The sequence below is a fragment of the Prunus persica genome, chromosome G1 (genome assembly GCF_000346465.2).
Source record: "Prunus persica cultivar Lovell chromosome G1, Prunus_persica_NCBIv2, whole genome shotgun sequence".
Lineage (NCBI taxonomy): Eukaryota > Viridiplantae > Streptophyta > Magnoliopsida > Rosales > Rosaceae > Prunus > Prunus persica.
Window position 1 is genome coordinate 35,799,578 of NC_034009.1, and position 12,227 is coordinate 35,811,804.

Genomic DNA, 12,227 nt, shown 5'->3' on the forward strand with positions numbered 1-12,227 from the left:
TACTCCAATTTAGCATGCAATTCTCTACGACAAATAATGTGTGCAGTAACAGAATTTAGTATTACTCAAGAAAGCGAGGTCAATCAAAGGCAAACATTCCCACACATACAGAAAAAAAAAAAAAAAAGAACTCTCTAATTGATTTATTGTGAAATTTCTCTCTCTTCGATATTTGCTTTGGATGTTGAAACTAGCAAATTAATATCTATAAATAGTATAGCCAAATGGCTATATTCGATTTTAATAATTTTTTTTTTCAGAAAATAGTCCAGCAGTCCAGCTATACCCCGAATTTTTAATGTTTTTTTAATTTTAAAAAAATAGTATAGCCGACCCACTATACTCGGTTTTTTCATAATTTGTTTTTAAAAATAGTATAGCTGCTTGGCTTTACTGTTTTGACACGCGGCGCCTAGGCCCTAGGCTTGTCTTTTTATATATTATATATATAGTATTGCCGCGCGGCTATACCCAATTTTTTAAAAATTGTATAGCCGCTAAGCTGTACTCGGTTTTATTAATATTTCTTAAAAATTAGTATAGCCGCGAGGCCATACTAATTTTGACACGTGGGCCATTAATCACTAGGCAGGTCCTCTTTTGTATTTTTTATAAATAATATAGCCGCCCGACTGTACCTTTTTGACACGTAGGGCCTAGGCGGTGGGCTGGTCCTTTTTATATATCTATAAACCAGCAAATTTCGTAGGCATAGACCTGTGCCGATGAACTTTTGTCGGGTGATAATTTTTTTTTTGTTTTAATTTTAAAAATATAAAATTAGTTTATTTACTTTTGTTTTTTTGCCAACTTCTTTAATTTAACATATGTAATTAATTAATATCTTAGCCTTTTTAAATTACTTTAATTAGTAATTATGTTTTAATTATTATTTCTTTAGTGAATATTTAAATATGTTAAAGTTAATTAAATTTCTCGAGAGCCCAAGTGCCACGCGGCTGTACTCTTTATATATATAGTGGGATCTTTTTTTTTTTTTCCCGATTTTCGTTTATTGATAAGAGTTGTTTAGAGCATTATCCATTACTATTAGGCCATTACTCGAGTCTCTATCGTTCCCTTTGATTTTTTACTTCTCCAGAGTTATTACCCGTATAAAGATTTTAGTACTTTCACGTTTAATAATATATTATATATGTACGTACGTATTTTTCAATAATACATCCATATTCTGCAAACATCTTAAAGATTCGGTAAAGTTCATGTTTTTAAAAATTGATTTACTGTGAAATTTCTCTCTCTTCAATATGTGCTTTGGATGTTGAAACTAGTAAATAAATATCTACAAATAGTATAGCCGCTCGGCTATACTCAATTTTAATATATTTTCCAGAAAGTAGTATGGCGGCGCGGCGAGACCCGGATTTTTAATTTTTTTTAAAAATAGTATAGCCGACCGGCTATACTCGGTTTTTTCCTAAATTGTTTTTAAAAATAGTACAGCCGCTGGGCGTAAGGGCAAAATAGGAAACGCGAAAGATTGATCCATCGAAGAGCCCTCACATAATTTTGTACTCTTCACGTACGCGTTTTACTCCTCTCCAGTCTTACATTGTTGCCTTCCTCAACTCCTCCATCCAAAAAATTATAAAGAGATCCGAGGAGTTTGGGAAACCCTAACCCTAAACACAATCTACAGCCCGCTATCTAAACTTCCCACTTCGTCGAACTCTCTCACTGCCGCTTTCAGGTTCGCTCTCGTCTTTTGTTCAGTTTATAATCTATTTAAGCTCTTGTTGAATGCATAAACATTTTCAAGCTGTGGTTAGCGATTTATTCGTTCTGGGCAGATCGATTACTTGTGGGGTTTTGTTTGGTTCCCGTGAAAGTTCTGAAAACAATGTCAAAAAGTTGTTCAAAACTTGAAATTGAAAGTCTTAATCTTTGGTTCATTGTGTGGTGACTTATTGCTTTTGTAATGCAGAAGTATTCTTGATTTGAATTTTGTAAACTGTGGTAACCAAATTTTTTATATATGTTTCTGATTTCAGTCTGATGAGTTTTTGATTGTATGAACTTAGTCATCTGGGTGAGGATACCATGATCTGGGCAGGAAAGGATTAGGCTTTTGATTTTCCAAGAGTCCCATAAAGAAAATCTCATAGAAAAAGTTGTTCACATAAAAATAGTCCAGATTGAGCGTTTTTGTTGTTGAAATAAATTATTGCATAAAAGATGCACCTTCATTTTTAAAATACTGGTTAACAGTTTGAATATCAGTTATAATCTTACTGCGTAAACCAAGATTACCTTCATTAGATGAATTATAATTATAAATGTGATATCTTTTGGTTGATATTTTCAGTTATGGCTGCTGTGGCACCGGAAGGATCCCAATTTGATGCTCGTCAGTATGATGCTAAAATGAGTGAGTTGTAAGTTTCATTTTTGCCCTCTCTCTGTCTCTCTGTCTCTCTCTGTCATATAGTCTTCTTTGATTCACATATTCAGAATTTTGCATGTGGTGCATATTTGTATTGCCAATGATAAAGAAGTTAATCTTGTTTTAATTTACTGATGGGAGCAGACTTGGAGCTGATGGGCAAGAATTCTTCACATCATATGATGAGGTTCATGAGAGCTTTGATGCTATGGGATTGCAGGAGAACCTTCTTAGGGGCATTTATGCATATGGTAAACTAAATAATACTACACTTTTTTTTTTCTTTTTTTTTTGGACTTTTTGAAACTTGTTTCTGGGAAATTCTTGGCAAGGTGTGCCTGATCGGATGATTTTAGTTTCAAGCATTTTAGGAAGATTCAAGGTATAACTCCATTTTGCATATAGAGTGTATTGAGGTTTTCTGACAATTTTGTTGTGCGTGTGGGTGTTTTTTTAGATAACAGAAAATGAAGAATTGGTGTAATAGTTTAGGTTGTGACTTTTAAGACCGTCACTTGAAGTAAAATCCTCACCATTTAACGTCATGGCCACTGCCTCTTCTCTCTTATGTAATATATATATATATATATTATATGTCTTTATATGCATGTTTGATGGTATATGCTATGAATGTAAGTCATCCTTGTGGTAAATTGAAAATCTGATTTGCAGTCCAAACTTTTTTTTTAAAGGTTTTGAGAAGCCCTCTGCAATTCAGCAAAGGGGAATTGTTCCTTTCTGCAAGGGACTTGATGTGATTCAACAGGCACAGTCTGGAACTGGAAAAACTGCGACTTTCTGCTCTGGAATTCTGCAGCAGCTTGATTATGCCTTACCTGATTGCCAGGCATTGGTTCTTGCACCCACACGAGAACTTGCTCAACAGATTGAGAAGGTTATGCGAGCACTGGGGGACTATCTTGGTGTCAAGGTTCATGCTTGTGTTGGTGGGACCAGTGTTCGTGAAGATCAACGCATTCTCTCCAGTGGGGTCCATGTCGTTGTTGGTACACCTGGTCGTGTATTTGACATGTTACGGAGACAGTCTCTTCGTCCAGATTACATTAAGATGTTTGTCTTAGATGAAGCAGATGAAATGCTTTCACGAGGTTTCAAGGATCAGGTCCAGAATTTCATTTTTATATTTATTATTTTTTTCTTCAGTAGCTGATACTTCTTACTACAAAAAATGAGTTTCGTGATGCTCACTGTTACCTGGGTTGGGCATTCAATTATGTGACTTGTGTTTGTAGTGCTTTCTGTAATCCTGTTTTAGCATAAGTTGAATGTTTGGCCTTCTATGCTGTATTTGCAACTTCTACATTTAGAGATAAGTTTGAAGGAATTCAAAATTTCCGTTTAGTTTACATTCTATTTGGTCTAGTGGTTTATTGTACTAACAACCTCGGTTCATATTTTCAGATCTATGACATTTTCCAGCTGCTACCATCGAAAATTCAGGTGGGGGTTTTCTCTGCCACAATGCCACCGGAGGCCCTTGACATCACTAGGAAGTTCATGAATAAACCTGTGAGGATTTTGGTGAAACGTGATGAGCTCACCCTTGAGGGTATCAAGCAATTCCATGTCAATGTTGATAAAGAGGAATGGAAACTTGAGACACTTTGTGATCTTTATGAGACCTTGGCAATTACTCAGAGTGTCATCTTTGTGAACACCAGGCGCAAAGTTGATTGGCTCACTGACAAGATGCGCAGCCGCGATCACACAGTCTCTGCCACCCATGGAGACATGGACCAAAACACAAGAGACATTATCATGAGAGAGTTTCGGTCTGGTTCTTCTCGTGTGCTCATAACAACTGATCTCTTGGCCCGTGGTATTGATGTCCAGCAGGTCTCTTTAGTGATTAATTTTGATCTTCCAACACAACCGGAAAACTACCTCCACCGCATTGGTCGTAGTGGTCGTTTCGGGAGGAAGGGTGTTGCCATCAATTTTGTGACCAAGGATGACGACAGGATGTTGTTTGACATCCAGAAGTTTTATAATGTTGTGATTGAGGAGCTGCCGGCAAATGTTGCTGATCTGCTTTAAATAAGGTTTTGCTTTGGTGCGGTAATTGGCTTCTAATTTGGAAGCCATATTTATTTTCTTCCTTGTAGGTGTAGGGGGCCATTATTTAGCATGGATCACTTGAATCTGGGGTATGGACCTGTGCATAAGAGACGGGCTTCCATTCCCATTTTTCAGGTGTGCAAAAACCACATGAAAATTTTGTTGCATTTCTTGTATTTCTAGTATGTGAGACAACTTGCAGCAGTAACTGTGTTTGGATTGATTTGTTTTAAGTTTGGTTCTGAGATGGAATATTACGTTTGGAGTCATGGAAGTTTCTCGTTTGGTTAAAGAAATGCAGATACTGCACTTGGGGATAACTTTTCAATAATCAAAGAGAAGAATAAGTTCTATCCTTGTTTCGACAAAAGTCCTCAGGAAAAAAAAAAATAAGAGAAACGAATATAAATTAAAAGATAAGGAAAGAAGAAAAGGATGAAAGATGGTTTAGATTCCCTCATAACAAATTATTGTTGACAACCCTTGGGACGAAAGTGTTGCTAATGACCTATGACCTCACGTGCATACTTGAGTTACAGACCTCTTTTAACCTTTTAACGTGCTGTTAATTGTATTTTTTTCTATAACGACTTTGATAATTAACGTTTTCATGTAAAGTGGAACTCACAATACAAATTTGAAATTACTTCCTAGCAAGACACATTCAAACTTGAATACAACCGTTGGATTGATAGAATGGTTTTTCTCAAAAAGAAAAAATAAATAGAGACCCTTTGTGGGCTCAAGAGCAAAAGTGCATCCTTTATAGTTTATGAAGACCTAAAAATTGTATTTTTATTGATAAATTAATCTTCCGTAGACAACATGATTCCCCACGAAACACGCCATCTAGAATCACTCATAAGGTCAGGTCAGCCTTCCTGCCCTAGAAATAAGAACTTTCAAAACAAAACAACACAAGCCAGAGCAAATTGAGCAATTTCTCGTCTGTTGGACCCCACACCTCTCTACTTCCTCGTTTTCTTCCTGGTCTGTCAAGATCGGTTGGCCTTGCAAAACAAACCCTTCAAACGGTTCTATACTCTCTGCCAAAATCCCATGGAAGACTACAGCAGATCAAAGTCATATGGCACTGGCAGTGGGACGATGCAGATGGAAAACTACTATGGACCTCCAAGACCACCCACTTCCTATGAGCTAAGGAGCTACAGTGTTTCTTATGCACAAACCCAGATGGCTAATAACAATAACAGGGACTTCAAGTTGAAGAAGGGAAAAAGCACTTCTGGTTCGTCCTCAAAGTCTAATTGGGGTCTCATGGACCCTGAGTTGCAGAGGAAGAAGAGGGTTGCTAGCTACAAAATGTACTCTGTGGAGGGCAAGATGAAGGGCTCCTTCAGGAAAAGCTTCAGGTGGCTTAAAGATAAGTGCACCCAAGTGGTTTATGGATGGTGGTGATTGGGATTTGGTGGGTACTGTTTAGTTTTGCTCTATAATTATTTGTAAGTCTTGAGAGAAAGTCTTGAATTTTGTGTCTTATGGAGTTATGGTTGTGTTCATAAAAAAAAAACCATGAATTGGGTTGGTGCAAATAGACTGAATTGTAAATTGGGTGAAGTACTGTCACTGGTTTTAAATCAAGTTGTCTCTTTTCATAAGAATTCATGCTGGTTTCATTCAAAGCTCTAAGCTTTAAGGTTGTGCTCACTAAATTAGATATTGAGTTTGATTCTCTATTGATGTTCAAAAAAATTCCCTTCCTTTTCATATTTCAGCTTTTTTTTTAAGCTTTAATTTGCACCCTGTAATCTAAGAGGTGCTCTGGTCTGGATGCGCTCACTCATATCATAGTGTTAGAAATCTTCACCTATTCATCATTTTCTTGTAAATAGATTTGGTCACCAATATCATATATCTTAATCGAACTTTATCTTCCCCCAAATTGGTAAACTGAAATGGTTCTTCATACCACACATATGTATCAGCATTGTAAACAACCATCTTGTGTGATCACTGCACCAAATTCATGGCTGTTCATAATCTTTGGTGTCAATAGGTTGAGATGGTTTTATGAGCTAGCTAGGCAGTGAATGGGGAACAGAGGGAAGCTTATAATTGGCTGGAATGTTGTAAGAAGCTATGCCAAATTTTAAGGAATTTCTAGCAACCCATGTGCTTGTAATTTCCATTACCATAAATATATGGGGCAACATTGGTGGAAGAACTGCTCTGCCCATCCATATTTTTTGTTTGTTTTCAACAGCACCAAAACCCCATTGTTAAATAACAGAGTTGGAAACATAATCTGAATTCTTTGAATTAGAAGTTAGTTAAATCATTTCACCCAGACAAAGCAAAACTATGTCTACGAAGTTTTTTGGTTTTTAATGTTCCCCTAAAAACAAAGACTGCAAACTCTATTTGCACTTGGATCAACGTATCCATTTTTTTTTTTTGGGGGTAACTTTTACTTGAATTATGCTCGGATGCTCAGACCAAATTGCTTATTTTTTTATGCTATGTCCATCTTTTCTCAGCATTGACAATGCCACCCAAAGAAAAGTAAATTATTGAATAGGAATTCTTTAATAAGGGTTATGGAAGCAGTTGACTTACTTACTTTGCATGGGGTGCAAGTGGATTTGGCTGAGTATATATAGCACAGTTCATATCCTTATATCAGCATCTGCATACTAAGTCAGACTTCTAAAAATTCCCAGTCAAATTGTCTCATTCATTTGCAGTACCTGAATATCTGGTCTGGACATTGAAGGTAACAGCCAAATTGTTTCATATCCTTTTCTTTCTTCCTTTTTCGTAAGACATAGGCTTTTATAAATTTTTTGATATGTTGGTTATCAACTTCATCTTGAACTTACTAAAACCCACCGTTTTATGCATCCCATTAGTGTATAATGTGTTTCAGTTAAACCTTTTGTATGAACATCAGGCAAGGCCAACACTATGGAGGAATTGGAAGCTAATTGTATGCAAATGGCTCTGATACTTGAATGCGAAGGAGACAACAATCGGTTGCAAGAAGTTGGTGGGCTTATAAAGGATGCCGCTGCTGCAGAGCTAAATCTAAAATCCAGAATTGAAGAGGCTGAGAAGCTGCTTGCAAAGATCAGGCAACATAAGCTTGAGCTGGCTGAAGACATAGCGCAAAGGGTGGTATGTTAAAATGGTCTGCAATATGCACGAATATATGTGACTGCATTTCCTAATTCTTAGCTGCTGTGGTAGTCTCAACTTCAATTATCAAATAACATGATCATGAATGAAAATCTGAAACATCTTTTTGAAAACTATGTCAACAGTGTGATCGGAGATGTACCCTTCTTCCTCGGTTGGACTGCTTGATTTGTTATGGAAGGGGACTCGAACACTGCTTGACCCTGGAGAGGGAGAAAATGAATATATTGCAACTATTTCTGCTTCGTTTCACAGACAAATCTAACCAAAGAAAACCAATTAAGCCCTGCTTGCCCGGAGAAGAGATAGCTAAACGTGTATATATTTGTTTTCTGATTGTTTCTTGATTATTTCTTTTTTTCTTTCCATTAAGCCTTTTTGAGTTTGTTGGAAATGTGGACATGGGTTCAGAAATTGAATTTCAGGATGGGACACGGAACCAGAAGTTTGGCTAAGGAAAAACAGCTTCTGAAACAGATCAATGTGAGCCAGAAGGGGGGTGTTTGTTTATTTTCCTCACTTGAAGAGGAATATCATAAGCTTCCAGAATATGTAAGATTAAAAGTTAAAGTTTGCTTAGAGTTAGTCATTTATACCCTGTACGTTTTCTTATTCTGTGGTTTTTTTTTTTTCCTTTTTCCTTTGGACGGTTGAAACAGTATTCGTGGTGGCATTACGAGAGATGGTATCAGACCAATCAGAGAAATATAGTTCAATACCGCCTAAGACAAATCCAACAACTTAAATGGCAAAGGGAAAGTTTGGCAGTTCTATTGCAAGGGCAATGGGATGAAGCTATTGCTAAAGCTAGTGGGAATGCTAATGCTAATGCCAATGCTGCTGCCAATGCTATTGCCAAGGGAAAGATTTGGGATTCTTTGGGTTCAAAAAAGTCCTTACTGGAACAAATCAAAGTAACGCACAAAATTCTAACTCATCAAATAGAGTAGGGGAGTTTTAACACACAAAATTCTAACTCTTTTTTTTTTTTTTTTTCCTGTTATAATGTTTGCAGGTTACTGGTAAGGCGATAGATGGATTAACTAAATTACTGTTGGCTGTGCGGCCAAAAATTAACCAAGTTGAGAATGAATTGAAGGTCGCTGAGAAAGATATAGAGACCTTGCAGAAAAAACTACCATGGATTGATCAGAAGAAAGATGAAGCACACCAATGCATTCACAAACTGAAAAAACAACAGAGTGAGGAGATATGATGAGTTAGTTTAGTTAAACACAGTCAGTGTGTTTAACAAGACTTGGCCACTTGTTGGCAGTCAGTCAGCAAGTCCTTGCAAGTTGAGGAACTCCACCCACCAAATACCAAACCACATATTCATTACCACAACAAGAAAATGAGATGGCAATTAGCTCTTTCGTCAAAGCAAGAGGGAGATGCCAATCCGCTCACCTTATTTATGAAAAATTATTATGTGTTCGTACCACCAAGTGACATGCAAATTATTGATGTGCATTAATGTAGATTTTAGTGCAAAGTAAAATCATTTTAGTGTATTGAAAATTATGTGTTTCTCTTTTTTTTTGGTATCACTGAACATGAGAAATTTGAATTTAAGATCTCTTTTGTGTATTTCTAAAAGAGATCTTTTATTCAACTCATTTTTTCTTTCAGATAATAGCAAGATCTCTTTTGTGTATTATTATATCTTATCGTGTTTAAAACGGCATGTAGCTTTATTATGGTATTTACTGAAATCAAAATTCTTCATCCTCTCTATTTCAAGCTCAGGGCACTCTTTTGGCCTTTCTTCATTCTTCCATTCATTTTCGTCTTTACTGTTCAGATGATGCAGAGTTGCTGCCTGAATAACTATATCTACGAAGTTATTTGGTTTTTAGTGTTCCCCCTAAAACCAAAAACTGCAAACTCTATTTGCACTTGGAAGCAAGAGAACGCATCCGTTTTTTCCTTTTAGAAAACTTTTACTTGAATTTTGCTCAGACCAAATTTTGCTTATTCTATTATGCTCAGACCAAATTTTGCTTATTCTATAATGCCACGTCCGTTTTCTCGGCTTTGACAATGCCACCAAGAAAAGTATATTTATTTTGTCAAGTTTTTCCATGTAGGTCTTTTTTTTAAATTTTAAATTTTATTTTTGGAGAAATGGAATTCATTCATAGAATCAAAGTAGCTTACATAGAACGACATGAAACAGTGGCCTCGTTAAAACCTTCATGAGGGACAAACCTCAGAGTAGAAAATAATACTACACGTGTCATATACTAACAAGAGAGTCTGAAACAGTCACGCAGGACCAATGCTAGAGCAAGATAAAATAAAACAACAAACTGACAGATACACCTTCGACGAGAACACTACAACACAATCCAATTGTCAAAAGAGTCCTACTATAAAATCATAGTCTTTTGCACAGTCACAAGACAGTGAGAACATCCGACAAAGACCACAATACGCCAAGAAGAAAGAAAACAACCACTAAGCACATCATCTCCAGCTACCTCCAATAGCAATTAGCGATGAAAGAAGAGAACTCTACAAGGAGCAACACAAAGAAGAGACTAACTGCAAACATGCCAGGAAAGAAAATAAATATAAAAAAAGCCCCCAAGCACGCTGTATCATTTCAATACTGACAATAGCACACCATCTCCAGCCACCTCCAATAGCAATTGGCGATGAAAGAAGAGAAATCTGCAAGGAGCAACACAAAGAAGAGATTAACTGCAAACATGCTAGGAAAGAAAATAAATATATAAAAAATCCCCTAAGCACGCCGTATCATTTCAGCACTGACAAAGAAACCTCCTCTAAAAACATAGTCCTTGAGACAGGCGAAGAATCAAAGATTAGTTAAGGGGAGAACGAAGAAAACACTACACAACAATAACAAAACGGGCCTAGCCACTTAACCTGAACACGATAATCATGCATAAGAGCATTCGTCGGATGCCAAGCCCACGAATGCTCCAAGAACACATTAAGGAAGGCGTCCAAGGGACTCCATTGGGCTAGTCTCCATATGTTAGTCAAGAAAGACACCAACATCACCCGGATTCGTAGTTCCCATTGTAGAGTAACCAGCCAAACCTATAAAGATTGGTAAAAGGATGGTACCCAACAAACCTACTTGCCAAAAACATGGCCCAACACCGTGAAAAGGAGGATCAAAGCTATAGACCCTAGGTGAAGAGCCACCTACGCTAAATCTTTGGACAGCGGCCGTCTTTGTTAAATTTCAAAGAGACGGGCCAGTTACCCACTACTAGCAACACTGATATTGTCTCCAACTTAATCACCTACAAAGCGTGTGAGATTTTATCACAAAAGGCCTTGGTGATATTAGTAGTGGAACCATTCATTATATATTTTATTTTATTTAGTCAAGTTTTCGATGTGAGACTTATATTATTCAACATGCCCCTTTATGTGGGACCACTACATAATGGACCACACGTGAAGCTAAGTTCACATCAGAGTCAATCATTTAAGCCCAACACGTGAACACCATGTATTGGGTAAGGAATAGGGGTATGGGTAAACATTCAAGCCCAACATGTGAAGACAACATATTGGGTAAGAGTGAAGGCCCAATTTAGGCCAAGTCAATCAACCCACTCTGATACCATGTTAAATTTTAAAGAGACGGGGCAGCAGCCCACTATTAGCAACACCGATATTGTCCCCAACTTAACTACCTACAAAACCCAGTAGGTGTTGGGTTTTATCACAAAATGTCTTGGTGATGTTAGTATTGAAACCATTCATTATTTTATTTAGTCAAGTTTTCGATGTGGGACTTATATTCTTCAACAATCTTCTCCTGAAGGTAAGGCTTGAGATCGCAGAACGGACGACGGAAGGGGTGTGAGGAAAGCCACCTCCATCGTGACCATCAACCTTCATGAAGCAGCTTGCACTATGATCATTATTGACTTGGAGACTGTCGGCACAATAGCAGAAGCATACTCGCTAAAACCACCATTGACGCTGATGCACTGAGGAGAAAGAGAACGATGAACCCAATGCCCATAATCTGAGAGAGACAACAACGAAGCCAACACCCCAGAGTTGAAGAGAGGAGTGACGGCATCGACTTGAAGTGGAAGAAAAACATGAATGACTCGACCTAGAAGAAAAGTGACTCGACGCGGTCAAGGCAAGGAGGGCAGTGGCGGCGGCTGAATGTGGATGAAAACGAGTGTGGTTAGGTCGAGGAAGGGATGACGACTAAACGTGAAAAACCTAAACCCTAATATTTGACGCACGGCTCTCCTCGAGTAGTGAGAAAGCGACCAAGTGGCCAATTCATTCTTATGTGTTTTCCGATGTGAGTCCTTATATTCTTCAACAAATATTAGGCTTAAATCCAATGACGGAACCATAAATTTATTTAGGGCATGGCTAAATTTTTTTTTTCTTGGCTTCTTCTATAATATAATATATAATAGTTCAAATTGTCAAGAATTTTTTTTGGATAGGGGGCTAAAGTCTGAAAACAGCATAACTAAACGCGAACGAGGCCTATAAACTAGTTAAATTTAGAAATTCTTTTTCTAAACATTAACACAAAGAAGTACAACCAAACAAAAAAAAAACACAAATC

At 37.3% G+C, this 12,227-nt stretch overlaps 3 protein-coding genes across 4 annotated transcripts; all 3 read left to right on the forward strand.

Annotated features, from left to right (window-relative positions):
* LOC18793038 (eukaryotic initiation factor 4A-11) lies at positions 1,537–4,779 on the forward strand. The gene is made up of 5 exons (XM_007222640.2): positions 1,537–1,711; positions 2,327–2,396; positions 2,549–2,655; positions 3,097–3,527; positions 3,827–4,779. The coding sequence occupies exons 2-5, from the start codon at positions 2,329–2,331 to the stop codon at positions 4,460–4,462; spliced, it is 1,242 nt and encodes a 413-aa protein (XP_007222702.1). The 5' UTR covers positions 1,537–1,711; positions 2,327–2,328; the 3' UTR covers positions 4,463–4,779.
* LOC18789185 lies at positions 5,367–6,126 on the forward strand. Its single transcript, XM_007223413.2, has one exon. It carries the CDS (start codon positions 5,543–5,545, stop codon positions 5,900–5,902), a length of 360 nt encoding a protein of 119 aa, XP_007223475.1. The 5' UTR covers positions 5,367–5,542; the 3' UTR covers positions 5,903–6,126.
* Positions 6,285–9,302, forward strand: LOC18789911. 2 transcript variants are annotated; one of them, XM_020565707.1, is made up of 6 exons: positions 6,285–7,217; positions 7,395–7,618; positions 7,765–7,956; positions 8,051–8,191; positions 8,299–8,553; positions 8,655–9,302. In XM_020565707.1, the coding sequence occupies exons 2-6, from the start codon at positions 7,409–7,411 to the stop codon at positions 8,853–8,855; spliced, it is 999 nt and encodes a 332-aa protein (XP_020421296.1). In that variant the 5' UTR covers positions 6,285–7,217; positions 7,395–7,408; the 3' UTR covers positions 8,856–9,302. The 2 variants fall into 2 exon arrangements, with proteins under 2 accessions (XP_020421296.1, XP_020421292.1); XM_020565703.1 differs by having other exon boundaries at positions 6,285–7,618.

Coding starts and splice junctions, on each gene's coding strand:
- LOC18789185 (XM_007223413.2), top strand. CDS start 5,543: ATGGAAGACTACAGCAGATCAAAGTCATATGGCACTGGCAGTGGGACG.
- LOC18789911 (XM_020565703.1), top strand. CDS start 7,409: ATGGAGGAATTGGAAGCTAATTGTATGCAAATGGCTCTGATACTTGAA. Junction 8,192..8,298: donor ATCATAAGCTTCCAGAATAT/GTAAGATTAAAA, acceptor CGGTTGAAACAG/TATTCGTGGTGGCATTACGA. Junction 8,554..8,654: donor CCTTACTGGAACAAATCAAA/GTAACGCACAAA, acceptor TAATGTTTGCAG/GTTACTGGTAAGGCGATAGA.
- LOC18793038 (XM_007222640.2), top strand. CDS start 2,329: ATGGCTGCTGTGGCACCGGAAGGATCCCAATTTGATGCTCGTCAGTAT. Junction 2,656..3,096: donor TAGGGGCATTTATGCATATG/GTAAACTAAATA, acceptor TTTTTTTTAAAG/GTTTTGAGAAGCCCTCTGCA. Junction 3,528..3,826: donor CACGAGGTTTCAAGGATCAG/GTCCAGAATTTC, acceptor TCATATTTTCAG/ATCTATGACATTTTCCAGCT.